Source organism: Bidens hawaiensis, unplaced genomic scaffold, assembly GCF_021521415.1.
Source record: "Bidens hawaiensis isolate Kalapana, Puna unplaced genomic scaffold, B.hawaiensis_p1.1 tig00003983_1, whole genome shotgun sequence".
Taxonomy (NCBI): Eukaryota; Viridiplantae; Streptophyta; class Magnoliopsida; order Asterales; family Asteraceae; genus Bidens; species Bidens hawaiensis.
The window spans coordinates 2,313,919-2,341,116 of NW_027491231.1; the positions used below are offsets into that span (position 1 = coordinate 2,313,919).

The 27,198-nt window shown below is 40.3% G+C and overlaps 1 protein-coding gene across 1 annotated transcript; it reads left to right on the forward strand.

Annotated features, from left to right (window-relative positions):
* Positions 1-21,880: 21,880 nt before the first annotated feature.
* On the forward strand, positions 21,881-24,790 carry LOC143624852 (early nodulin-like protein 21). The gene is made up of 2 exons (XM_077095352.1): positions 21,881-22,111; positions 24,275-24,790. Exons 1-2 carry the CDS (start codon positions 21,937-21,939, stop codon positions 24,637-24,639), a joined length of 540 nt encoding a protein of 179 aa, XP_076951467.1. The 5' UTR covers positions 21,881-21,936; the 3' UTR covers positions 24,640-24,790.
* Positions 24,791-27,198: the final 2,408 nt, after the last annotated feature.

Here is a 27,198-nt window from a genome sequence, read left to right on the forward strand (position 1 = left end):
CATACCGTATAAATTTTTAATATATTCTGAATGCGATTGTGAGTGAAGAGAGAATATATAATAATAAATGTATAAGAAGTATTATTTAATTAAATATAAAAGAGAAAATACAGCAATTTTTAGTGTAATTATAGTAATCGGTGATCGGGTCGGGTAAACGAGAGCTTTGCTTCCCAAAGCACTAGGAGAGCCTTGAAATCCGTTTAAGTTTGATCATTTTGATACACTACTTTTGTTTTGTAATTTTATAACAATTGTATTCATAGTTTGATTTTTTAATATATAATTGATGAGTTTATATTATAAAATAGAGACCCAAATTTCATCTCACATAAAGCCTAAATTTGTTTTATCATTCTCAGGAAGGGACAGAATGCTCTAAGTTATCCTAACTTACGATTTGTGATACTTGTGTTCTTTCTAGCACCCCGTTGGCTACTAGGAAGTATATTTTAATTAATGACTTTGTTGGGTTCTTATGTTTCTGACATTTGTCCAACATAGGAAACAAATTTCTAAAACAAAATAACGGTCACATGTCTTATAAAACTTGGCCATGTGTTATCCTTACCTAAATTGCCGGCCTTGATGGAACACCACACCATATATTGCGACGGTGTTAGGTAACGTGCCCCACGCTATGAAGCCCCCGCTCCCCGCTACTCCACGTTTTTTTTTATAATTTCTATAATTATATAATATGTTAAAATACAAAAGAAAACAAATATAAGAAGAGTGAAAAGAAATTTAAGTAATTATGACATAAATGTAATAACTTACTTTTATTAATTTTCTCTCTTCGCATGCAATACACATGTCAATTCTCTTAATAATTTTAAAACGTTCATAACTTTTTCACACAACATTTTTTTTTGTAAAATAAAAATTAACCATAATAAAAAGATCTTTAATATGAGTATCATATTGTTATATAAAAATTAAAAAATAATGGGTTTTTTATATTGTGTTATTGGTTGTTCATTGTGTTTTTTAATTGGGTTTTTTCTATGCATTGTGTTATAGGTATAAACAAAACGAAGATCGAATTACGTTGATTCAGTGAATACCCTGATGAACTTCAGAACTCCCAAATCCCACCCAAAGGTCTAGAAATGAAGAGAAAAACGAAATTTATTAATATTCAAGTCTAACTTTTGGAATTACATCACAAGCATATAAAAAGACTTCTAAATACGAAATGGGCCTAAAATGGGCCATGGGCCAAACACAAACCCAAAAACAAAAAGACAAAAAGTACTGAAAAAAGATAAAAAGGCCCAAAACTTCATTTAGGAGGCGTTTTTGGGCTTTGGACAGGGGCTAAACCGCCGTATGCGTTTGCCACAATGGGCTCCTCGTCTCAAGCTTCGATTTGACTGGTAATAGGCACGAAACGGAGCTTCGTGGGCTAAGTTATGCATGTTTTCGTGTGCCACCTTTGAAGACACGATCATCGGCCTCTAAGTATAACATAGCCTGTTCGTCAATACTGGGGCCTTCATAATTTTGTTAATTATGTTTTTTTATTAATACTCATACTAAAGATTTTAAAAAATACAACAAAAATTATGTCATTTGTCTATGTGTTCATCATTTGACTTTTAACTTTTCCTTGTGTTTTGGTCATTATGTAATACGTTCATTGTCTTTTATTTGGGATTGACATATGTCATTCACTTAATTTGAGAAAGCGAGTATTACGTTCATGTCATTGTGTAATATGTAGTTGTCATTGTATTTTACGTTTCAGGTCATTGTGGTATATGTGTTCACCATTTTGTTTTACGTTTCATACCATTGTGCTATATGCATTCACTATTGTGTTTTACGTTTCAGGTTATTGTGTAATATACATTCATCATTGTGTTTCATGTATTAGATAATTTGTTGTTATTTTATCATTATATTTACATATTATTACTACACAACGGCATTAATAATATTAAAAAAACAAAATGATGATTTGAAAGACACAATAACAAGCAGAAAGACATAATGACGAAAAATAACACAATGACAAATAAAAAAGCACAATGACGTAATTTTGGTCTTAAGTTTTTATATAACAAAGTTATACTCATATTAAAGATAAAAAAACACTTGTTATTATGGTGATTTTTTTTAAATCTCTATATTTTTAAATATCATATAAAAAGTTATAGACATTTAAAAATGATGGGGAATTAACTATAACTTGCATGGGGAGAAAAAAAATATTTACTATTACTTTTATATCATTTTTCTGTTGATCCTCACTTGACACATGTCAATTAATTATGGATTCTCACACTTCTTATTTTTGTTGGCCTTTGTAAAATAACTCAACCATGTTCATATTATAGGATATTAAATACTTAAGTATTCTATTAAAGGTATAATACAAGGTCTGTTTTTAGGTGTATTGGTTTTAATAATCTCAATTATCACCTTTTAGTCGTTGTCGGTTCCAACTAACGGATTGATTGGTAACGGTCCCACCTTTGACCATTTTTTTCTTTCATTGAGCCCCAACTAACAGACTACTAACTCCGTCTTCTTGCAGGCATATCAAGCCAACTTGTCAAAAACTTATTGTGTGGCAGCCTATGTGAATCTGTTTGTCTTTAAATGACTTCTCTTTAATCGTTATTCTACATCTAAACCCTAAAACTTCAGTTGATCCAATGAACTGATAAGAACACCAAATCTTAATCATCTAGTGCAAACTTCAGTCGATCCTCTGAACATCGAAATGCGTTCAAAATCCTCTTCTACATCTGGTTGCAAGAAAAACCATAAAAGGTTTAAACTTGATTTAGTAGGCAATGTCTAATGCAACGTGTATATAGTTGCAATTCGTAGGGTTGCTGGACCTAGAAGTTCTTGAATTGGGGATGAATTCTACGGTTGTCCTTTATAGCCGGTAGGTATGGTGTTTAATTATCAAGTTCTTTAATGGGCGATGATGCAATTCGTATGGTTGTTAGACCTACAGCGTTTAAACCTTTTAGGGTTTTTCTTGAACTAGATGTAGAAGACGATGAAAGACTCATTTCGATGTTCAGAGGATTAATTAAAATTTGCAACTAGATGATGAAGATTTAATGTTCTTACCGGTTCATTGGATCAATTGAAGTTTTTAGGCTTAGGATGTAAAATAATGACTGAAGAGAAGCCTTTTAAACATACACAGATCCATGTAGGATGCCACATGATAAGTTTTTAACAAGTAGGCTTGACATGTCAACAAGATGTTAACAGAGTTAATAGTTTGTTAGTCCAGGCTTAACGTAAGAAAAAAATGATAAAGGTGGGACCGTTACCAGTCAGTTTGTTAGTTGAGACCGATAGCGACCAAAAGATAATAGTTGGGATTATTTAAAACCAATATACTTTTTTGTTAAAAAAAATCTTATATAATAAAGTGAAAGAAGTGTGGGGAGGAAAATACACATTATTTATATACTCTATAAACATATTAAATAATAAATGTTTATACATTTACAATTACGTCTAACTTTGTGTAATGAGTCTTGTACCCTACGCTTGTAGGTACAGTACGTTGCTTCCCCCTATGCTGGTTTGCAGTTGTCGTTGCCTCTTGCAACATGTCTCTTTTCTTTTTTATCTCACAGTTTGATCGTTGTTACAATTTCATCTCTTCTCATATCTCCAAATTTATTAATTAATATACATATCACATAGCTAGTTTGAAAAATGTGATAAACGAGAGAGAAGAGTAGTGATATCGCATTGATTTAACACAAAATGGTAAAAATAAAATAAAATATAAGTATAAGGTCTGAATTTCGCCTTATGTATCCAGTCCTGAAACAACGAGGCAATGTTGTTGCTCTCCCCCATCCTTCATCTCTGTCACGCATATCTTCATTCTTCTAAGCTCCCACTCAATCGGGTTGACCATGGCAGGTTAGGCCACATGATGTACTTCTTTATTAGGCTTGGTTTTTGCGCTACAGAGAGATGGGGGCGGTGTTACTGCCTTGCTACGTTAGCAATGTCCTGTGTCTTGTTGCTTGCATTCCGTGTAGCTTAACAAACGACCTGAGAATGTCGTGCACAACTAAACATTAAGAACATGTTCATTTTTTTGGAAGCCAAAGACCTTTGCGTTAAAACTTTATAGTAAACACATCTGAACGTTAGGACTTCATATATAGACCGACTCTCTTATCTCCTCCTCTTGCACAAAAAATTTCTACCATCATTATATGGACTCGCCTTGTGGAAGGACCTTGACTTTCGAAAAGTGCCCCTTCTACTCTCTTCCACCTAAGCCCACATAAGTTCGTTCGCTTTTCATGGAAGATGGTCTAATACTTACTCATACATTGAAAGTTCGTTCATGCTAATAGTATCGATAAATTAATAATGACAATAAATTTGACAAACAACGTAAATATACACATCAATATTTGCATGGTCATGCTAATAGTATCAATAAATTAACAATAATAATAAACAAGGGACGTAATTGTACATTTAAAGTTTGCATAAAATAATAAAAGGTTGGTATATTTTGGAACAACGACAAAAACAATAATGTAAGTGAATATTTCTTATAATAGACCAATAAACAAAACAAGTACAAAGAGTTGAAACCTAAGTTCAAACTCAACTCTCATCAATTATTAGATTGTTCTAATGCTACGAAATCTAGACAATGACTCCAATAAAACAAACAAAAATCACTTCTCATTCTTGTTTAATCCGTCAAGAATGTTACTTATAATCAATATAAATAAACATGACTACCTCTCTAATTCGTCACAAAAGCACAACTATTTTCAACACTAAGATCTTGCATCAAGACTCTTTAGTCAGTATTATGAAGATGTTTGTTTTCACCATCTTCAATGGCAAAATATAACAACCTTACTTTCTTCAAAGTGGTTGTTTTGCTAGCAAACAAGATTGGGATCAAGAATATCGAGCATTATTATTCACAAATGGGATCACGTCTTTGTTGCATGGAGGCATCACCTTCCCCTTCTCATATGAAGAAAAACGTTAGAGAACGAACAAGAGCCGTTAGTAATCTCTCAGCAAACACATCTAAAAATGTTGTGGTTCGGTACAAACAAGAAGATGGCAGAAAATCAGTTAGACGCACTTTAACTTTAAAAGAATGTCTTTTGGCTTCACCAAATAATCATCATCATGCAATAATCCCTAGCAAAATACAAGTTTACACTTCAGATTTAACACCCTCCCCACAAATCACAAGGTCAGCTGAGATCAAGACTGAAGAGGGTTCTAGCTTTGCTCATATGTTGGACCATTGCGGCAATAGAAAGCCGAAAAAGAAGGTTTCTTTTAGGTTTCCTGAAGAGGCTGATATCTTCATATTTTGTTCTGAGTAGAGAATGGTTGAATTGTGAGTGTAAACTTTAAATCGACATGAAGTTGGAAATCATATTTGAGATTGAGATGTTTTTCTCATGTATATTATAATACTAGGTTAAGACTTGTGTAGTGTACGAATTTTCGAGTAAAATATAAAATATAATAATTTAACAATGAAAAGTTAATAGATACAATCCATGCTCACATTTAAACACACTAGTTGAAAGTGTTAAAATGTTCCTACGAATAATCAAAATACCAAAAGGTTGAAAAGAAAAAAAAGGCCCTATTCACCTGCTTGAAACTCAATTCGTGTTGTATATATTTGTAGGTTAAATAACCCGAAATCGATCAAACAAACAAGTCGGGAAATTTTATACTTCTGCAGACGGTTGAATTGAACGTTGGATCAATCTCTGAACCATGAATCACTATCAGACTATTCTATTTATGATTTACGCACATTGATTTATCGGATTATACAAAGATTTATATATTGGAATTGAGATTTGATTGCTTCTATGTTCTCGATGAAGAACACATAAGTAATCGTATTATTGTTGTTCTGTATATGATCGATCTAGAGAGGAGGGCATAAAAACCATTGGCCTAAAATCAAAACCGATTCCCACATGAGCGCAATAACAAACAATTACAAGCCTATTTAACTTTACACTCAAGCCCAAGTATATAATTACTTAAAACCGAATATATATTAAATCCAATACAAAGCCTACATATCATTAAAATATATTAAATTGAGCCAGCACTTCCTTGTTACCTAACTCATTAAATCTAACTTTATTTTCTTAATCAAAAAGTTAATTCAGTATACTAAAATACATGTCGATAACATTAAAATTATCAACAATTCACCATGATTTCTCTTTGTTATTAACATAGCCATTATGATTTCTCTAGGCCATGGAAGTAGTAAGTGATTAACATTTTATTTATTATGTTTCAGTATATACATGGGCTCCATGCCATTGATAGTCCTTGTAGGGCACGTACGCTAAATACATGAAAATGAAATACGACAAAAAGCAATATCCAATATCCCTGGGTGTCATCGATTTTCCTTAAAAGTCACTGATCCTTTTTCTTTTCTGTTATGAAGAAACACCAACCGAACCCCGGGCAAGTTACTGGTAACCTGGGGGTTGGAGAGATGTTTCCCACGAGGGGTTAGACCCTTGGAAGATGGTTCTTCTGATAACCTGCAAAACAGACACCGTGAGCTCGTCACTGAGAAGGGGGGGGTTCCTCCTTGTGACCACCCTCCGGCGTGAGAATCAGACTAGATTGCTCTTTAAATATAAAAGTATATTAAGAGATTGCTAGAGCAGATATCAGGTATAATATGATGATAATGTAGTAAGATATGATATGATAAGATGAGATGGTCATACCATTTGTGGTATTTATAGCCGAAGGTAGGTTTCCAAGGAGGTATGGCCGGCTGCAACAGTGTTCCTGTTCCACCAACAGTAGCCTACGCACGTGTCCTGCTGGTAGTTGGTGGGTAGGTAGCGGCTGATGGTGACCAGACCTGCTGTATACTATTCCTTTTCCACCAACTGCCAGCTACGCACGTGGTATGACAAGAGTTGGTGAGTAGGCAGCGGCTAACAGTGACAAACAGTGTAGGAGCATGCTGCTCGCCATACTGTTGTCCATAAGCTGTCGTATCTTTAGTCAGATCTTTTTCCCATACCTCGTCAGGTACAGTACAGAAGATCTTCCTGTATCGTACGGACTGGCTTGTTTGGGCGGGAGTATTCCCCCTCCCGCCCTTGTGCGGGATTGTTCCCGGCTTCGCTCATTCCTTCAGGTGACACTGAGTGAGAGCTAAGTGCCTTGTGCGTGTAGCCTTGCTGCGCGGGTGGCCTTCCCTCATGGCTTGTATCCGAGGCTGCGGGGAACAGGCGGAGTCCTTCACCATGGGAGGCATTTCCTGCGGGAACAGCTTGCGTACTGCGCGTAAGGACGTCACGTCTCTGAGCATGGTTGGTCCTGCGGATCCTGTTGGTTTCTGCGCAGACGTCCCTGTTTAAGGTGAGTCCTGCGGGTCCAACTGGGCTCTGCTGGGACCTACCTCTTCAAGTCCCCCAGTCCAATGTTCTTCTCATGCGTGTTTAATAAAGTGAGGTGAACTTTTGGACTTAAGCTAAGGGTTTTGAAAAAGGTTTTTTAAGGTTTTCCATGGGGATTCTTCCCGCGGAAGTCCTTGTCACTTGCAGAAATTCCCGAGTTTCCTGCTTGGTCTTTGGGTATGATGCGGGTAGGTCTGTAACCTCCTCGCAAGTCAGGAGCGTTGAGTCCCACTTGTGTGGATTCTCCCTGAGGTTTTGGTAGTTTTGAACATAGTGATCAATTATGTTTAAACCACCAATTCCATCCTGGAGCTTCAAACAACGTAGTTCTCGACGTTCCCGCTATGCGGGGATGTTATTTCCGTTTTCGCAAGCATTGCCCAGAAGATCCTTCTTGGTTTCAATTCCCAGCGGAGCGCTAGGTATGTGAAGGGTTTTGCCTTAACACTGTACATGCGCTCGTCTTACGGTTACTTTACTTCCAAGGTATTCCTGGCGTCAATTCCCTGCGGGTGCTAGGTATGTGAAGGGTTTTGCCTTTACACTGTACCCGCACCCGTCTTATAGTTACTTGGTTGCCGGGGAATACTTGGTTTCAATTCCCTGCGGGTGATAGGTATGTGAAGGGTTTTGCCTTAACACTGTACCCGCAGCCGTCTTACGGTTAGTTGTTCGCCAAGGTTTTGCTTGGCTTCAATTCCCTGCGGGTGCTAGGTATGTGAAGGGTTTTGCCTTTACACTGTACCCGCAGCCGTCTTACGGTTACTTGTTCGCCAAGGTTTACTTGGCTTCAATTCCCCGCGGGTGCTAGGTATGTGAAGGGTTTTGCCTTAACACTGTACCCGCATCCGTCTTATGGTTACTTGTTTGCCAAGGTAAGGGGTATTTTCCCGCTTTAATATTTTTAAATTTTGAATTTTGAAATTCGAAAGGTTGGTGGAAAGGTAGGAACAGTCCAAACCTCTGAAACGTCGTGCGACAGTTTCTTCTGACTGTGTCAGGACGTGCAGGAAGTTATGGTGACGTGACATTATATGGTCATTCCAGACGCTTTTTACGGCGCGTGGGCCCGATTTTTCGGGCGCGTGGCCGCGAAATTACTGGCACACGTCCTGTCAACAGCTGTTGCCAGCCTGCTTTTTGCCACGTGTCATAGTTTCATTGCACCTTCGATTTCTCTCTCCTCCGCATTAAATTCACCGCATTAATTGCGATTAGTATATAAAGGGGGAGAGGCCTCTTTGTAATCCACACTTTCACCTCTCTTCTTCTTCATAGTGATTTCTGGCAAATACTCTCCTTTTCAGGCAAGCATTTTCCCGAAATCACTTTCTTCTTTCTGCCAAAATGTCTTCTCATGATGCTGAAGCTGTAGCCGACGATAGGAGTACTGCTGGCGAGTGCCAGTGTGCTCTACCTGTCGATCAGTACCAGTACATCGTCAGGAAGTTCATGCTTGAGTCTCTCGAGCCTGAGTTTCCTGAATCCCACCAGACTGTGTACGATGCCCCCAGTGGTAAGATCGGGGTATATGCTGCATTCTTTGTCTACGGGAACCTTAGGTTTCCGTTGACAAAGTTTGTGTACCGTGTCCTAGAGAGGCACGGTGTGCACCTGACAGAGGTGCACCCCATGGCCATTGCCAAGGTCCGGCACTTTGAGTGGGTGTGCCGGATACTGGGCCTTGAGCCCCTCGTTGATCGCCTGATGACCTTCTATACATGGAGGTGCATCCAAGGGTGGTACACTCTTACAACCCGTATCAAGGGTTTAAAGATTTGTACCACCGAGCGGAGTCTTCGCTCATGGAGAAGAGAGTTCTTCTTCATATCCGCTCGCGCCATCCCCATCGCCATGAAGTTCAAGAATGGCCAGGCGCTTCCGAACCTTCCCGCCCTCAACTACGAGGAGGCGGAATGGTTCTCGAAGATTTCCCGGGTCCAGTCCCCGGTTTTCCGTTTTCCGGAGTCGGCGATGGTGATGTTGGGGATGAGCCGGGTGTGGAAGGCGGCGAATGCGGATAAGGTTCCGATCGTCCTTGAATATGGTTCGAACTCTGTCCCTTATGGTACGTCTTGTTTCATTTTGCTGACTTCGATTTTTACTAACTTTCTTGTTGATTTCAGAGGGGAACGATCTTCAGTCGCTCCTGAACCCGCGGGAGGAAGATGGTCCCGCGCGGATGGGTACTCGTGCTCTGGACGAGAACGAGTTGCCCATCTTAGAGCAGACCGCGGGTCGGTTCCTGGAGGTTTACCCGCCAGGCCAAGAGATCCTGAGCCACCGACGGCCAGGTAAGCCTATCTTCTACCCTGAACCTCTCAATGCTGTGCCTGCTGCTGGAGTTCATGACATTTCTTCTTCTGAGGAATCCGCAGAAGGTCCTCCACTGGTGCGGAAGAAAAAGGCTGCCGTCGGGAAGGGCAAGGAGAAGGTGGCCTCTACGGCCGACCCGGGTAATCCTATCTGACTCGGAGTCAGATAATGCAGAGGTGGCGGGGAAGCCCGGTGGTGAGGAGACCACCGCTCCGGAGGTTGCAGGTGTTACCTCCGGGGAGGCAGCGACGACGACGGTTACCGGTGTCAAGAGGCCGGCTCCATCGGGTTCGCCCCCGCTCGTCCGTGCGTTCAAGCTCAAGAAACCCCGTGAGTACCCCCATAATTCTTGTCTAGATTTGTTGTTTCAAATAAATTTTTCTAACACTTTTGCTTGTGCAGGTGTGGATGTTGACGCATTCCAGGGTGGAGTTGGAGCAAGTATTCCCCCGCCAATGACGGTAGGCTCGGTCAGCCTTCCCGAGGCGTCGACCCAGGCGTCTACGCCTGCTTCCGCTGGTTCCATCCTTCCTGAGGCTGTTCCAGCTGAGAAGGTGTCTCCGCCGGCCGTGAGTGCAATTTTTACAGCATCTTTCACGGAGCCGGCGGTTACTGTTGCTGAGAAGGTGGCGCCAAACATGGCTACCACAGCGGCTGCCACTATACCTGCGCCACCGCCACCGACGGCCGGACCATCAGGTATGCGCCAGGCTTCCCGCCGATCTATGCCACCTTCCCGTCTGCCTGACCTGTTGGATGGATTTCCTTTAGGTTCAGGTGATGGGTTTGGCGGCTATCGGCCTGTTATTGACCCTACAGGTACGTAGGGTTATTTTTTTCCCTTATATATTTTTATCATCTTTTCCTAACTGCCTTTGTTTCTTTTGCAGTGTCGGATTCCAATGAAGTGTATGTTCCAAGATGGAACATACGCCGAGGAACAACCCTTCGCACCCCTGTGGAGTGCGTGGACTGGGCTCGCCACGCTGCTCCTCCTGGTGCGTTGGGGGAAGCCATGGCTAGCTACCAAGAGGGTAGGCTAACCAATGAGCTTCGGGTTCTCCAGGCCCGGACGCAGCCCCGCGTCGAGCTGCTTTGTCGTGAAAACGACAGGTTAAAAGCAGCTCGCACCAAAGATGTATCTGAAGCGCGGGCTCTTCGGGAGGAGAACCGGCAGTTGGCCGCTGCCGCAGCCGAGAAGGAGAAGGCATTCAAGGCCCTCGAGGTTGAAGTCCAGGCGCGACTCGAGGCCCGCTCCAAGGCTGCCCAAGCTGTGAATGAACAGCTTCGGCTGGCCAAGGAGACTGCGCGAAACTCAACTGAGAGGGCTGCCAAGGCTGAAGCTGTTGCTGAGCCACTTCGCGAAGAGAATGAGCAGCTTAAATGCAAATTAAAGGCTCTTCAGCATGCTCATGATGCCTTGGCAATGGAAGACGCCAAGAAGCTGCAAGAGATTCTTGACCAGAGGGGGGTGCTTGACCAAACCGAGCGGAAGCTTAAGGGCGTCGAAGAGGCTGCCGCAAAGGAAGTATTACTTGCCAATCTGAACCAAAGCGAAGCCGAACGCGCCCGTGACGAAGTGCAAGCTACCCTCCAATGGCTACTTCGAGAAGCGTTGCCTCAGGTATCCTCTTTTTTTTTCTCTCTTTTCTACTTGTAATTAGAAAATGTTTTAACTTGTAATTTTCTTTTGTAGGTTGTGCGTCGGGTCCTTTCAGAGACCTCTTACGACGATGCAATGAGCGCAGCCCTCAACGCTTCTCATGAGGATGGGGAGAAGACTGGTTTCCTGCTTGGTCTAGGGTTTGCTGAGAGAGGCTTTCCGCCCTCCAACTTCCCTTTATTCAATGTTAATACTGAAGTTGCTTATGACCAAGCTGTGAACCAGTATGCTGCCTTCCCGCATCCAGTGGTGGAGAAGGTGAATGAAGCTGCTGCTGCTGATGATGGGCTAAACATCCTTAAGGCTTTCCTTGGGCAGCCACGCTCAGACGGTGCTGGTCCAAGCGGAGGTGGCCCTGAAGCCTGATCCTGAAGATCTCTTCCCACCGTTAGGATAGGCAGCTTTGTATAGATTTCTTTTAGGCGGGTAGTTACCCGGCCACTGTTGTAATACATCATTGAAATATTAATCTTTTTGCGTATAAGACTGTTATTTCCTTCTTTGGGTTCCTTGCTTTATAAACTTTATGACTTGCATACTTAGTTTAAATTAGCAATTTTCCAAGTGTTCAGAATAAGAACCTTTGAACGTGGTTGATAGTGGGTTAAAGTTTCGCTTCCTCCTTCGTGATTGTGCGGGTAGAACCGTCACTTGCACTTAGTAGGATGGCAGAACTTTACCCTTATCTGACCTGCGTGTAGGTTTCTCATCTTTTGAGGATAAGTTAACCTTTGAACGTGGTTGATAATAGGTGTGAAGTTTTGCTTCCTCTTTCGTGATTGTGCGGGTAGAACCGTCACTTGCACTTAGTAGGATGGCAGAACTTTACCCTTATCTGACCTGCGTGTAGGTTTTTCTCATCTTTTGAGGATAAGTTAACCTTTGAACGTGGTTGATAATAGGTGAAGTTTTGCTTCCTCTTTCGTGATTGTGCGGGTAGAACCGTCACTTGCACTTAGTAGGATGGCAGAACTTTACCCTTATCTGACCTGCGTGTAGGTTTTTCTCATCTTTTTAAGAATTTTGTTTTGAACCGTTCGACGCGCGGTTGTCGATAGGTTAGTGTTCATTTTCCTTTCATGATTCATGCGGATAGACCGGTACTTTCATTTAATGGGATGAACTCTTTCAACTGACCTGCGTGAAGGTTTGCCACGTTATTGGGTTCGTGCGGGTAAGACCGCCTTCCCACGCGACGACTTCACGTAATGTGAATGTCGTCACCAGTGTTGGATAGTTTTAACCGTTCGACGCGCGGTTGTTGACAGGTTATTATTCAGTTTCCTTAATGATTCATGCGGATCGACCGGCACTTTCATTTTTGGGTGCTGAACTTTTTCCCCTTCAACTGAGCTGCGTGAAGGTTTGTCACGTTATTGGGTTCGTGCGGGTAGGACCGCCTTCCCATGCAATGACTTCACGTAATTATGCGGTGAAAACCGGCATATTAGTGTTCAGAAAAGTATAAATGTAAAATCATCAGCTTCGATATTCTTAAAGAGAATCATTTCCATTAGAAGTGGCTCTTGGCCTTCTCTTTACAAATTGGAATTGATTACATGCAAACTGTGTAATTGAACTCCCTTCCATGTTGGGATGGGAGTGCCATCGAGCCGATACGCACCTGGTTCGGGATCTCGTTCTTTACGCAGCATGTAGTCTCGATTTTGAAGCTGAAATTGGTTCGTGTTTTCCCCAGCTGGGGTTCTATACGCACTCGCCTGCCTAGCTTTTATTTCGCCACGAGGTGCGCGAGCGTCCCATCTCTGACGAATGTTTCGACCATGTCTTTTACGTCTACGCATTCTTCGGTGTTGTGGCCTTTTGTTCTGTGATAGTCACAGTACTTGCTCCGATCAGCATCGTGACGATGCCGGATTACTGGAGGCTTTGGCCATGGGAGCTCCTCAGTAGCAAATATGTCAGTGACGCTTTTGGTAAGTGGCGTCCACCTGGAGTTCCGGTGCGGCTTTACATTATCCCTTTCACCCAATCGGTGCTGTAAGCCGGATGAGGTGTCAAAGTTTACCCTTGACTGCCAAATGCCTTGCTTCCGTTTTTTGTTCAATCGGGCGGTGAGGACGTTGTCCTCTCTCGTCCTCTGGGTGTAAAGGTTTGTGTTCTGCGGAAGGTCTCTACCCAGTTGCTTCTCCGTTTCCGCATAGCGTTTGGCTGCTGTCATGATGCCATCCCATGTGGATGGCATTCCATCTTTACCCGTTAGGGTGCGGATAAGCTCTGGGTCTTGCGCGCCCTGGATGAAGGCTGCGCGAACAAGATCCTCGCTGATATTGCCCAAACTTAACTTCTTTGAGTTGAAGCGAGTGATGAAGTTTGGCAGAGATTCATCTTCTTCCCGTGTGCATTTGAGGATTGTCCATTGCTCCTCGGTATACTTTCGCTGCTGGCTGAAGTGTTGGCTAAACTTCTGCTGGAAGTCTGCCCAGTCGTAAATGTGGTTAACCGGTAAACGATCGAACCAAGCCCTAGCAGCCCCCACCAGCGTCATTTGGAACATGTAACACCACGTGGGTTCCGTCCAATTGCTAACGGTTGCCCCCGCTATGAACCTGTTCAAATGATCGTCTGGATCAGATATGCCGTCATATGTGCCTATGTTAGGCATTTGTTTAGCACTTTTCGGGGCGATTGCCTCAGCAATGTCCCTTGCAAATTTGGACGTTCCTGCATTTGTAACGTTTGGTCTGAACGTTTTAGAGAAGTCTCGTGGACCTCCATCTATGCTTTTTGGTTTGAAGGCTTGTCCAAAATGCCTTTTCGGTTGGGTTTCCGTTTCTTTACGCTTCCCTTTTGCTTTATGACGAGGGTTCGCGTCGGAGTCGGATTCCTCCGAGTCATCCTCCCAGTATTCGAATTCGTCGGCCTGTTGCACGGAACGCAAGCGTTCGTTCAACTCAGCCTGGAATTCCTTTTGTCGTGCCTCCGCCCATGCCTTGACTTCGTCGAGAGTCTGGCGGGGGAGTCTTCGTTTTTCAAACTGGGTATCGGTGGATCCCAGTAGGCGGTCATTTACTGCACTTGCCCCTGCTTTAGTAAGTGGGGTAGTGTTCGTAAAATTTACTTCACTTGCTCCGGCTTCGGTAGCCGGAGTAGTGTTTGTAAAAACTGTGTTGCCGGTATTCCCCCCAATAGCTGGGGTTGTGGTTACCGGAATTTCTCTAACCATCTTTTGTATAAAGTTTTGAAAAACTGGAGAAAATTGTAGTTCTAGCTTTATGCACGGATGGCGCCAATGAAGAAACACCAACCGAACCCCGGGCAAGTTACTGGTAACCTGGGGGTTGGAGAGATGTTTCCCACGAGGGGTTAGACCCTTGGAAGATGGTTCTTCTGATAACCTGCAAAACAGACACCGTGAGCTCGTCACTGAGAAGGGGGGGGTTCCTCCTTGTGACCACCCTCCGGCGTGAGAATCAGACTAGATTGCTCTTTAAATATAAAAGTATATTAAGAGATTGCTAGAGCAGATATCAGGTATAATATGATGATAATGTAGTAAGATATGATATGATAAGATGAGATGGTCATACCATTTGTGGTATTTATAGCCGAAGGTAGGTTTCCAAGGAGGTATGGCCGACTGCAACAGTGTTCCTGTTCCACCAACAGTAGCCTACGCACGTGTCCTGCTGGTAGTTGGTGGGTAGGTAGCGGCTGATGGTGACCAGACCTGCTGTATACTATTCCTTTTCCACCAACTGCCAGCTACGCACGTGGTATGACAAGAGTTGGTGAGTAGGCAGCGGCTAACAGTGACAAACAGTGTAGGAGCATGCTGCTCGCCATACTGTTGTCCATAAGCTGTCGTATCTTTAGTCAGATCTTTTTCCCATACCTCGTCAGGTACAGTACAGAAGATCTTCCTGTATCGTACGGACTGGCTTGTTTGGGCGGGAGTATTCCCCCTCCCGCCCTTGTGCGGGATTGTTCCCGGCTTCGCTCATTCCTTCAGGTGACACTGAGTGAGAGCTAAGTGCCTTGTGCGTGTAGCCTTGCTGCGCGGGTGGCCTTCCCTCATGGCTTGTATCCGAGGCTGCGGGAACAGGCGGAGTCCTTCACCATGGGAGGCATTTCCTGCGGGAACAGCTTGCGTACTGCGCGTAAGGACGTCACGTCTCTGAGCATGGTTGGTCCTGCGGATCCTGTTGGTTTCTGCGCAGACGTCCCTGTTTAAGGTGAGTCCTGCGGGTCCAACTGGGCTCTGCTGGGACCTACCTCTTCATGTTACTTTCTAGAAGTTAATAATAAGACTGTGTAGTCATAAAGCCACACTCTTGAGTGTTACACGTCACGTGACGCCCAGTTAAAGTTATATTTTTTTACAAAAACAAGGTGTAGTCATAATTCATTTACAAAAACCAGGCGGCACCCAGTCACTTTTGCACTTTTTTGTTTTTTTAAGTAATAATTCATTACATATTCTCACTTCTTGCTAATTACGTCCAAATTATTAACTCCATCGGTTTTTTAATGTCACATGGGGATAATTTTTTGCCAATTATTTTTATGTTTTTATGTATAACTTAAAGCTTTGGGGGCCAATTATAAACAAGTGAATAAGAAAGAGGATTGTTACCAAACTTAATTAAAAAAAACCCCATACCCCTTTAACCTACCTAACCCCGTTCTTTATCTTTCTTCCAAACACTTTTCTTCATAACAAACATACTCATGAAGACCAAGCAACCAAGCCCCAACCTTTGTGCGATTTTTCTTGATTCGCTTCGATTTTGGTCCAATTATGGTTTAAAGTAAGGTAAGAGCCATTTGCCCTTGACCGATTGGTCTAATTTTGATCCGTTTTTATTCAATTTTGATCGTGAAGATCCAATTTTGACGACCACGGTGGTGCAAGAAGAGGATGAATATGGTGGTGGTGGCTGCCAACTGTTATTTATCAAAATGTGGTGTTGCGTTATGTACAAAACGCTACAAAAAAAACCCCAAGACGCGGGGGGGATGCCCCCAACGTTATCCTCCAAAACGCAGCAACAACGCTGCCACTACGGAAGGCCTAAGGATAAAACAGAATACGATTTTATACTTTCACATACTTAATGGATTATACGGTGCGTAGTGGACGTCATACCCTTCAAAGCGTGGGAAAACACCCCACACAACGCCGATGACATGATTTTGGTCAAACTAGCCGTTTGACAACGACTACAGTAATAAAAATTCAATTATTTTTCCTATATAATCACCAAAAACCCTACAAAAATCCTCACACTTTTATAAAAACTCTCTACAAATCCTACAAAACTTAAACAATCCTCGCAATTTTATAAAAACTATGTACTCAAAGCACCAAAATAATGAATAATCTTTCTTCCTCCGAGATAATTAACCTATATTTGGAGAAACATTAGCACACGGCCGATGACGAGGCGGAGGAGGCGGTTACGAGTGCAGTTGTGCTCGCGTCAAAGTATATGCAATATCTTCATTCTTCTCCTCGCCCGTTCTTGAGAAGAGATTATATTGAACGAGATCATTTGGGTGCGAACGACCGTTTAATGAATGATTACTTTAATTACCCGTCGAGATACCAAAACCTAAAGAATTTTATACGTCGCTTGTGGATGTCTAAGCGTTTATTTTTGCGCATTGCCAAAGATTTGGTGCGTGAGTTGATTACTTTAAGCAAAAATGGGGCGCACGAGGGCTGTTAGGATTCACCTCCATCCAGAAATGTACTTCAACGTTACGCGCGCTCTCCTACGAAAACACGACCAACGTCATCGATGAGTACTTAAAGTGACAACAAAACGGCACGAGACACCTTGGAGTATTTTTGCCACACTTTATATTAACTTTTCAAAAAAAAATGTTTTACTTGCATTTATTTGAATATTTTTAATTAATTATTTTATTAAGTATAATACAACTACACGATGCACATTATTTGAGAATACCTACATGGAATGACCTACAACATGTTTACTCGGTACATGAAAGGGATCATGGTTTACCCTGCATGATCGAGGATATAGATTGTATGCACTTCAAGTAGTTTAATTGTCTAACTGCATGGCGAGGTCAATACACACGTGGTGATCATAAAGCACCAACAGTCAGTTTTCAAACAATTGCTTCATACGGCATTTGGGTTTGGTTGACCTACTTTGGTAGCCCTTGGTCCAACAACGACAAAAATGTTTTGGAAGCGTTGCACGTGGTAGAGGATTACATCTCAGCCACCATATCATGAGTCGCATCGTCGTTATCTAACGATAACTACTACCCACATGAATACTATTTGGGAGATGGGATATATCCGAAATATTCAATTATCCCAAAAACGTTTAGAGACCCAATCGGTGAAAATAGAGAATATTTTAAGAAAATACAAGAGTCTTCGTGAAAGGACATCGAGAAGTGCTTTGGGGTTCTTCGCCAACGTTGACATTTTGTGAGAAATCCCTGTCGTTTATGAACGTTAGAAAAAATAAGCGATGCTATGTATACGTGTATCATATTGCATAATATGATTATAGAAGAGGATGGGAGAACAATATGTCAACATTATATACCGAGAGATGTTCGACAACAAACTAAAGCAACTATGGAGGAGAGAGTGCAAAATGCGTATGACATGCGTCGTGAGATACATAATTCACTTATGGCGGATTTGATCCAACATGCTTGGCCGGTTTGGCCAATTCTAGACGAAGGTGAAAACGTAACAAGTGGAGATGACGAAGAAGGAGACGTGGAAAGTGAAGATGAGTTTGCATTAGAAGACAAAGAAGTTGAAGATGAGTTTGAAGAAGGAGATGAAGAAGATGAAGCTGAGTTTGAAGTAGAAGACTAAGATAATTAATTTTATTCATTTTTATAATGTTAATGTAAATTTTAGTTATTTAATAAAATGCTATTTGTACTAATTTTAATAAAAAATAAATAATAATAATCTAATGACTAGAAAAGACTCCATCCACTGCACCATTTTGTTATAAAACAACACTACAATAACGTGACGTTAGATAGCGTAAAACGTTAGAACTTCAACCAACATGTAACACATGGTCTTAAGTAGAGATGGTCAAAAAAACCGGTTGGGGAACCGGTTTACCGGTTTAAACCGGAAACCGGTTTTTACGAAAACCGGTTTTTTTAAAAACTGGTTTGACCGGTTTACAAACCGTCGGTTCGTCTTTCGGTTACAAGTTCTAGATCCAAAACCGGTTAACGAACCGGTTAATGGAAAAAACCGGTTTTTTTTAATAACCGGTTATGGAAAAACCGGTTAACCGGTTTATAAAAAAACCGGTTTTTGACCGTTGTGGAAAAACCGGTTAACCGGTTTCTCCATAACCGGTTAACCGGTTAAAAACCGGTTTTTGAACGTTGTAAAACGGCTATATGCCCGTTTTTTTTTTTTTGACCGTTTTTTTTTTTTTACCATTTTACCCCCACAAACATCTATATATAGTTTAGGTTGGGTATTGGTTAGATCACACTCGATTATACAACTCCAAACGCTCTAAACGTTTATTTCATACGCGATTATTTTGTTATCTCACGCTCAATTATACCACATTACCACTCCATACGCTCTTATTTCGTAGTCGTTTATTTCATACTCGAGTATACCACTCTTATTTCGTAGTCGATTATCATGGCCTCCCAAAGTGCTGCTTCATCCGTCAACATGGGTGCCTCGAACACGGGAGAAACGGTCGTTCGGGTCATCCCCACGAAACGAAACCATGATGTTTGGCAACATTTCGACCTATGCGAAATGTCTAGCGGTAGCCAAAAAGCTCGATGCAAACATTGTTTGAAGTTTTATGGCAAAGATGCAAACTCCACTTTAAAAGCGCATGTACAAAGGCCCTTTTGCAAGGCCTTGAAGGACGAATCGGGAAGTAGTTCGCAGCCGGAGATGACGAATCAAGGAGCGGTGTTTACGTACGACGTTGAAGCGGTACGTCAAAAGTTTTCAAACTTTGTGATTCAACAAACACTTCCTTTCAACCACTTCGACAACCCTCAATTCACGGAGATGATGCAAAACTATGTTCAACCACGCTACCAACACGTAAGTCGTTCGACCCTTAGAAGAGATTGTCTTAAAGCATGGAAAAACGCTAAATCCGAACTAATTTCATACTTTTCAAACTTACAAACTGGTGTAAACTTAACAACGGATGTGTGGTCGGTACCTCATGGTTCGCTCGACTCATACATTTGTGTGACGGCTCATTGGGTTGACCCCGAGTCGTGGCAAATGATGAAACGAACCGTTGCGTTTCAATTGTTTGATTACCCGCACACGGGTAGAAATATTTTTCAAATCTTGGATAAAGTCATTCGACAATACAAGATTGAACATAAAATCTTTTCAATTTCGTTTGATAACGCGTCCAACAATACGGCCGCGGTTGGCCATTTAAAATTAAAGTATAAACCTATTTGTGATGGAGCGTTTTTTCATAGCCGATGCATTGCACATATTATCAACTTGGCCGTGCAATATGGGTTAAACGTGATCGAAACGCAAAGAAACAATTTTAAAAGAATGTTACGAGATGTTTTTAGCAACAATAAAACATTTTCAAGATACAAAAAATTTTGTGTAGAAGCTAATTGTCAATGGTTGGGGCCAAATTGGGATTGTCCAACAAGATGGAACTCGACTTGTAATATGTTTGAGAAAGCCATCCAACAAAAAGAATCATTAATTGCGTTTCATCAAATTTTGTCAAGTAGGGGTAAATGTGCACCGTACGATCCTAGAAACTGGTTATTGATTGAGATCGTTACGGAGGTCCTTCAAATTTTTAAATCTTGCACAACTAGTTTATCCGGGGTTTACTATCCAACAAGCCCCATTGCTTTACCAAAAATTGCTGTCATGTGCACAAAGTTGAGTGAACTTCATTGTAGGGGTGCACCTTATTTTGATATGGGTGTAAAAATGAAAGAAAAATTTAGAAAATATTTTCAAGAACTACCCGCTGTTTTGACATGTGCTGCTGCGTTAAACCCTTGCATCAATGTTGGTGGTGTTGAAGCTTTAATAGAAAAAATTTGTGATGAGCTAGAGTTAAACGACGATCAAAACCCCTATTATAGCCAAACTTTAAAGAATGCTTTCAACACCACCATGTCAAACATGTATGATGTCTACCTTACAAAATACGAGTCGTCTTCCCAAATTCATGACTCGTTAAGAGCTGTTGCCCAATCCCAATCCCAAACCGACCTTGAAATGGGGATGTACTACATGATTTGGGAAGACGCCGGTAAACGTCAAAAGGTAAACACCCCAAGCAGTGAACTTGGAAGGTATGGTGGTACCAACTTTGTGAAACACATGACTCCGGATGAATTTAGAAGTCTTGATTTGCTGGCTTGGTGGAGAGGTAAGGAGGATGAGTTTCTGATCCTCGCCGCCATGGCCAAAGATTTACTAACGGTCCAAGCTTCCACGGTAGCTTCGGAGTCTGCTTTTTCTGTTTCTGGCAGGGTTATATCGATTAGGAGGACTCGACTCACTGCACCAGCTATAGAGATGTCGATTTGCTACAAGGATTACTTGGACTCTTTAGATAGGGCACAACATCAACGCTCACTCGAGGGGGAAATGGAGTATGAAGCGGGCTTGTATGAAGACGAGGTCAATGAAGGACACACTCAACCAATGACCGATGAAGAAGCCGCGTACGACGATTACCTAAGAAATAGCTCGGGATCGGGTAGCGAAGAAAATTAGTTAAAGAAACAGCAAACATGGAGGCAAATCATGAGTAAGAAACAGCAAGTTGTTCATGTAATCGTGTCTAAGCATTCTTTAATGTTTGTATTTTTGAGTTACGAATATGCGATAACGATTTATTGTTTGTATTTTTAATGTAAAAACTATAAATGAAAGTTATGTGTTTTTAATCTTTGGTTTGTTGAAAACACATTCACCAACACACACTCATACTCATCTTCCAAGCAAAGAACCCTAACAACGAAAGCAAAGAATGGCTTCGGTCAGTCCGTTTTGCCTTGTAGTTACCGGTTTGCCTTGTAGTTACCGGTTTGTTTATACTGTGAAAAAATAATGGTTATTAAAAAAAAAAAAAAAAAAAACCGGTTAACCTAAAAACCGGTTAATAAAAAAACCGGTTTATTAACCGGTTCTAACCGGTTTCTAAACCGGTCCTAACCAGTTAGACCGGTTAGGGTTTTGACAGAAAAAAACCGGTTATTAACCGGTCCGGTTATTAACCGAACCGGTTTTTTTCCGGGCAAAAAAAACCGGTCCGGTTAATAACCGAACCGGTTTTTTTAAAAAAACCGGTTTATGCACCTCTAGTCTTAAGCATGTAAGATCGTACTTGGGTTAGGTAGTTGTCTATTGAAGACTTTCTGATTTCGATGCCAGTCACGTGATCAAGAAATGGTTTCAAGGTTAATCACGTGCAATCTTTCATGTTTATTTAACTACCATTCTAACACCTCATTTGTTACCAAACCTACCTTTAACCTTTTCTTACCATGGCTACAGTGAAGTTATTGGTGGCGTTATTCATCCTCACGGTGGTCTCCGGCGGGATACTGGCCGGAGCTCAGGTGGTGCACCACGTTGTTCCCTTTGACCGTGATTCAAACACGTCCACGGATGTTGGCAGTTGGCCATCCGGTCGTGTTTTTCAAGTTGGAGACACTCTATGTAAGCATATATAACATATGTATGATTTTATTCTTTGTTATTATTATTATTATTATTATTATTATTATTATTATTATTATTATTATTATTATTTTAAACTTTGATACACAAAATATTTCTATATGTTACGTTTTTCAAAAAGACTGAAAAGAGGTAAACATGTATTATCCTTTACTTTTAGAAAAACAGATTTAGTTCACATAACTTGTCTATATGTCACCTTTGTGCTTACATATGTATAAACAAGACATGAGCTTGTATAAACTCGATCTCGACTATTTCGAATCAGCGAGTTTGGGCTTGAGCTCATACGGTGAGTAAAGTGAAGATTTCTATTTTGCGTTGGCCGGCTTATATTTATAATATATGTAACTATTTTTATGTATATATATGGTTATTATACCTATATGTACATAACCATATTACATATTACGTCGTCATCATCATCATTATCGTACTCAGTATATCCCACCAATAGCAAAGCTATGGTAGGGTCTGAGGAGGGTAAGATGTAGACAGCCTTACCTCTACCCCGTAGGAATAGAGAGGCTGCTTTCAGTGAGACCCCCGGCTCGATAGTAGTTTTGCATCAAGCCTTGGACATAAGGCACATAACACTCATCCTCGGGACACCGGCCGATTGGTGCATGTACCCTTGTCTTTCGGCTATCAACTTCACCACATGATGCTTGATTAACCTCCCGTCACTTTTAACGTTATCTTCACGAGATTAGTAAAATAACGTCAAAATTAGTGTAATTTCACTTTTGCCCACTCAAGGGTTCACACACATATATACATTATATGTGCGCACCGCAAGTGGGACGCCATATATACACTTTTGCCCACTCAAGAATTCACACATATATACATTACGTAATATTACATATTACGTAACTATATTAAATACAATAAATTAAATACAACAACCATGCATGTCAGTTAAAGTCGTACATAAACTCTAACCAAATATAGAGTTCAAGACATGAACTCTAACCAGCTAGATAACAATAATAATAATAATAATAATAATAATAATAAAGATGTTATATAATAGAAATTTGTAATAAGTAGCATTAAAATAGTAAATAATAATAGTAATACATTAAAAAATAAATAAATAAAAAGTTTGAGAAGTGAAAAAGAAAGAAGAATACATAAGATAGACACCACACATAAATAAGGTAAAGTTAAGCCTTTGACAAAGTCTTATCAAAGCTATGTACTTCTCTAAAAATCCTTAAGCCATAATCTTATTTAAAGTAAGTTATATCCTCAATCATGTTTTCAGACGGGGCCGGCCTTAGGTGATTGGGTGGCCGACGGCTCCTGGCCCGACAATCTACTAGGCCCAAATTTTCTTTTTTTTTAAATTATATGTATTTTTATGAAAAGCGATTTGTATATTTAATGTTTAAACTAAATTATATAACAACTAACTTGGTCTAGTGGCAAAGAGAATGACTCGATCCCAACCAAAATGTTATCGGTTCTAGTCTAATTAAAGACATGTATAAGCCTGTTTTTATACAAAAAGTTTTTTACACAACTCAAATCATAACTAAGTAAGAGCATTCCCAGCTCATTCCATATATTTTTCCTATAATTTAGCTAAAAAAACACAATTTCATAAATTTATTATCATTTTTTAAAATCTTTCACATTCTATTCCCTATTCATATTCATAAATTCTTTTTATATTATTATTATTTTCTCTTTTGTCTTATTATATAGTATATGATGATCGGGAGATAATTGACATGTTATATAGTATGGATCAAAATTGAGACCCTATATCTAAATTTATTTTCTTTAGTTGTCATATATCCCATCCATATAATTAGGAAGGGATTGGAGAGGTGATTTTGATGGTTTTTCTCAAAATTTACCCTAATTTATATGGGTTTGACAACTTTAAAGAATGACTTGAGAATGCTCTAAACTCATAAAAATTAAATTTGATTAGACACTCAAACCTACCTATGTCGGTTACTTGTATTAATTAATATGATAATTTTTACATAGTATGTCATATAATCACATATACATCTTATGTTAGATAATAATAATAATAACAATAATAATAATAATAATAATAATAATAAGATAATTATGATGATTAATAATGACAAAATAACTTGTTTGTTTGTTTTGGTGAGGCAGCGTTCAAGTACTTCTTACCACATGAGATATTCGTGGAGCTTGCAAGCATGGAAGAATACCATTCATGCAATCTAACTAACCCCATAAAGATGTACACCGATGTTGAAAATCAAGTGGCCCTGGTAGAAGAAGGGACCCGCTACTTCGCCAGTGGGTCCTACGACAAGTGCAAAAATGGTGCTAAGCTGCATGTACCCGTGGGAGCACGTGATCCACCTGGGCCCTTCTTCCCATTTAATCCACCTCCATCTCCACCTGGGCCTTTCGGCCCATTTGATCAACCTCCACCTCCATCATCTGCAACCCAGTTAAACAGTGTTCTAGCTCTCTCTTTTATTGGGCTTTTCGTTTATGGGCTTTGTTAAGCTTCTATTGTTAGTGTGTTTTCAGTGATTTGGTTAGTAGCAAGGATTTTATGTGTTTAAATGGCGCTACTAGAGCTTGCTTTGTATTATTATCAATGTTTTAATAAGAGTTGTACGGTACGGTGCAACTCCAAGATGCATTGATTTGTGTGTTAAGTGTGTTGCTACTTTTAATATGAAAGTATGATGTTGTTTCTTTGTTGACATAGAAGAAGATATTTTTCATGACACTAATGTTAATATACTGAGAAAAAAAGAAAAGAAAAGCATCCAACCCCAACAAACCCCTCCCCCATTCTTTAGATATGATCGAAAGTTCATCATGTGATGAATATAAGTTTACTGAAATCTCTAAAAGCCAATTTTTAAAGGAGCTTTACCAAACACTTTGTGCTTTTCATCAAGCAAACAAGCAAGTTTTAGAAACTCACCCAAACACCCCGTTATGGCCGCTTGATGCCATGTAACTCGAGTTTCATTTACCGTTGCTACCATAAGGGTCATGTACTTCTGAAATATACGTTAAAATTAGCCAACTTATACTGATGAGTTAACATGTATCATTTCATAAAACTTTCAATTAAAAATAACATACTGATTCAGTTACTATTTTTTTGAACGATGGATATTCTATAAAGCACCGACTAGCAAATAAACTAGTCGTGCAAAAACAAGAAAGGAAACTTACATGACTAAAAGAGGGTTCTTCAACCACTCTAACCAATTAACTTTACACTCACTCTTTCTACTCGAATACCAAAGGAAAAAGATCAGTAACATCATCAAACAACACTGCATACTTCATACGTCTTTTCAAGAAAACAATATCATGTTGAAGCTTCCAAATTTCCCACCAAGCGACATATATAATCGCACCCACAATTCCTTTCTTGAGCACACTAGCTTAAAGACGAGTTCTCAACCATTCCATGAGATCAGCTGGGAATGGTAAAGTTGACAACTTCACATCAAGCCACCTTTCAACCAATTCCCAAATCTTCTTAACCGAAGCACTCTCCAAAAACATGAATAACGAATTCCCCTTAGTAGCCAAATTTGTTCGAGTTGGCAAACGATTCCCACAACCCTCCATCTGTAAATATTTAAATTCTAAGGTAAACAAGAGAGCCAATTGGTTTTCCTCGAAGCACTAGGGAGCGTACTATTATCAATTCACTCCCGAATCCCCTTAACAGAGAATTCAGACATCCCTTGCAATGACTAAACCCACCGATCTTTATCAAGCGGGGAAAAATACAATGGGCCTCTTGGAAGTTGATTTTGGCTTCTAAAGTAAACAGATGTTTTGGCAGTTCGACCCCCTCGGAGATCCCTACGCTACTCCCACAGCTCTCCCCTCACCCTTTGCGCCACCGAACAATTCTTTACCATTTCTAATGCGCATAACCTTTGAAACTTCTCAGCTAAACATTGAGTATGGAACTAAGGATGATTCCAAAACAAGGTTTCATTCCCACTAGCAATTTGATTTTTAATCGAATTGAGAGGTATGATACCTGAAACATTATTTTGAAAATGGTTTTAACATTCTTTGCCAAATGCTATTGCCTTTAAAAGAAGAAAACAAACCTCCTTCTGTACCGTATAAGAAGGAAATGATTTTCACTCAAATGACATTTGGTTTATCCACAAAACTCCATCTCCATTTTTGCAAAAGAGCATTGTTAAAACCTTCTAACATCCCAATGCATAAACCTCCTTTTTCTTTAGAATCCAAAACCAACTTCCAAGAGGCACAATGTATTATTTTTTCGCATGACTACCACCAAAAGAAAAAAAAACTTTGACCGAATTTGTTCCAGGATTTTCAAGACACCCATTAGATCTAGAAAAATAGACATATTATAAGTCCATAAAGTACCAAGGACCATTTTTATCAACAAAGATCTAGCTCCCATAGAAAGAAGTGAAGCTTTCTAAGAGGTTAATTGATGTATAAAAAATTATACATCTTTTATACATCAAATAATCTCTAAAAACTGCAACTTCTATCAAATAATATAGCACAGAAGGCTACTTATCTTAATAAAATGTGATTTCAGGTAAACCCAAGTTGCAAACTAAGAAACAAGAAAAACGACGAAGAAAAACGGAATAAAACACAAGAAAAACAAGAAACACGCCCCCATGCCTCAAGAAACACGCCCCCATGCTTCTGAACACAAGAAAAGACAAAAAAAATACAAGAATTTAAGCACATGTCAACAAAAGCACGGGGCCGTGGTCACCTCCAGATAAAGACAAAAAGAATTGAAGCATATGTCAATAAAAGCACGGGGGCGTGCCTCTGAAAGCACACCCCCGTGGTGAGTCATCAAGTACGATCTGACAACATGCAACTGGGACACGTAGACACGGGGCCGTGCTTTTCATTCCAGACAGTCTATAAATAGAGGCTATTGTGGCATTTGAGAAGTGTGCTTGAAGAAGAATTCTAAACGGGTTTCTCTTATAAAACACCCACATTACACTCATATTGAAGATCTTGGGAGGTATTTGAAGGCTTGGATGTTACTATCATCATCAACACCATCAAAA

Excerpts from the sequence above, each read along its gene's own strand:
- LOC143624852 (XM_077095352.1), top strand. The coding sequence starts at position 21,937 with ATGGCTACAGTGAAGTTATTGGTGGCGTTATTCATCCTCACGGTGGTC. Across the intron at positions 22,112-24,274 it reads TCAAGTTGGAGACACTCTAT|CGTTCAAGTACTTCTTACCA; the intron begins GTAAGCATATAT and ends TTGGTGAGGCAG.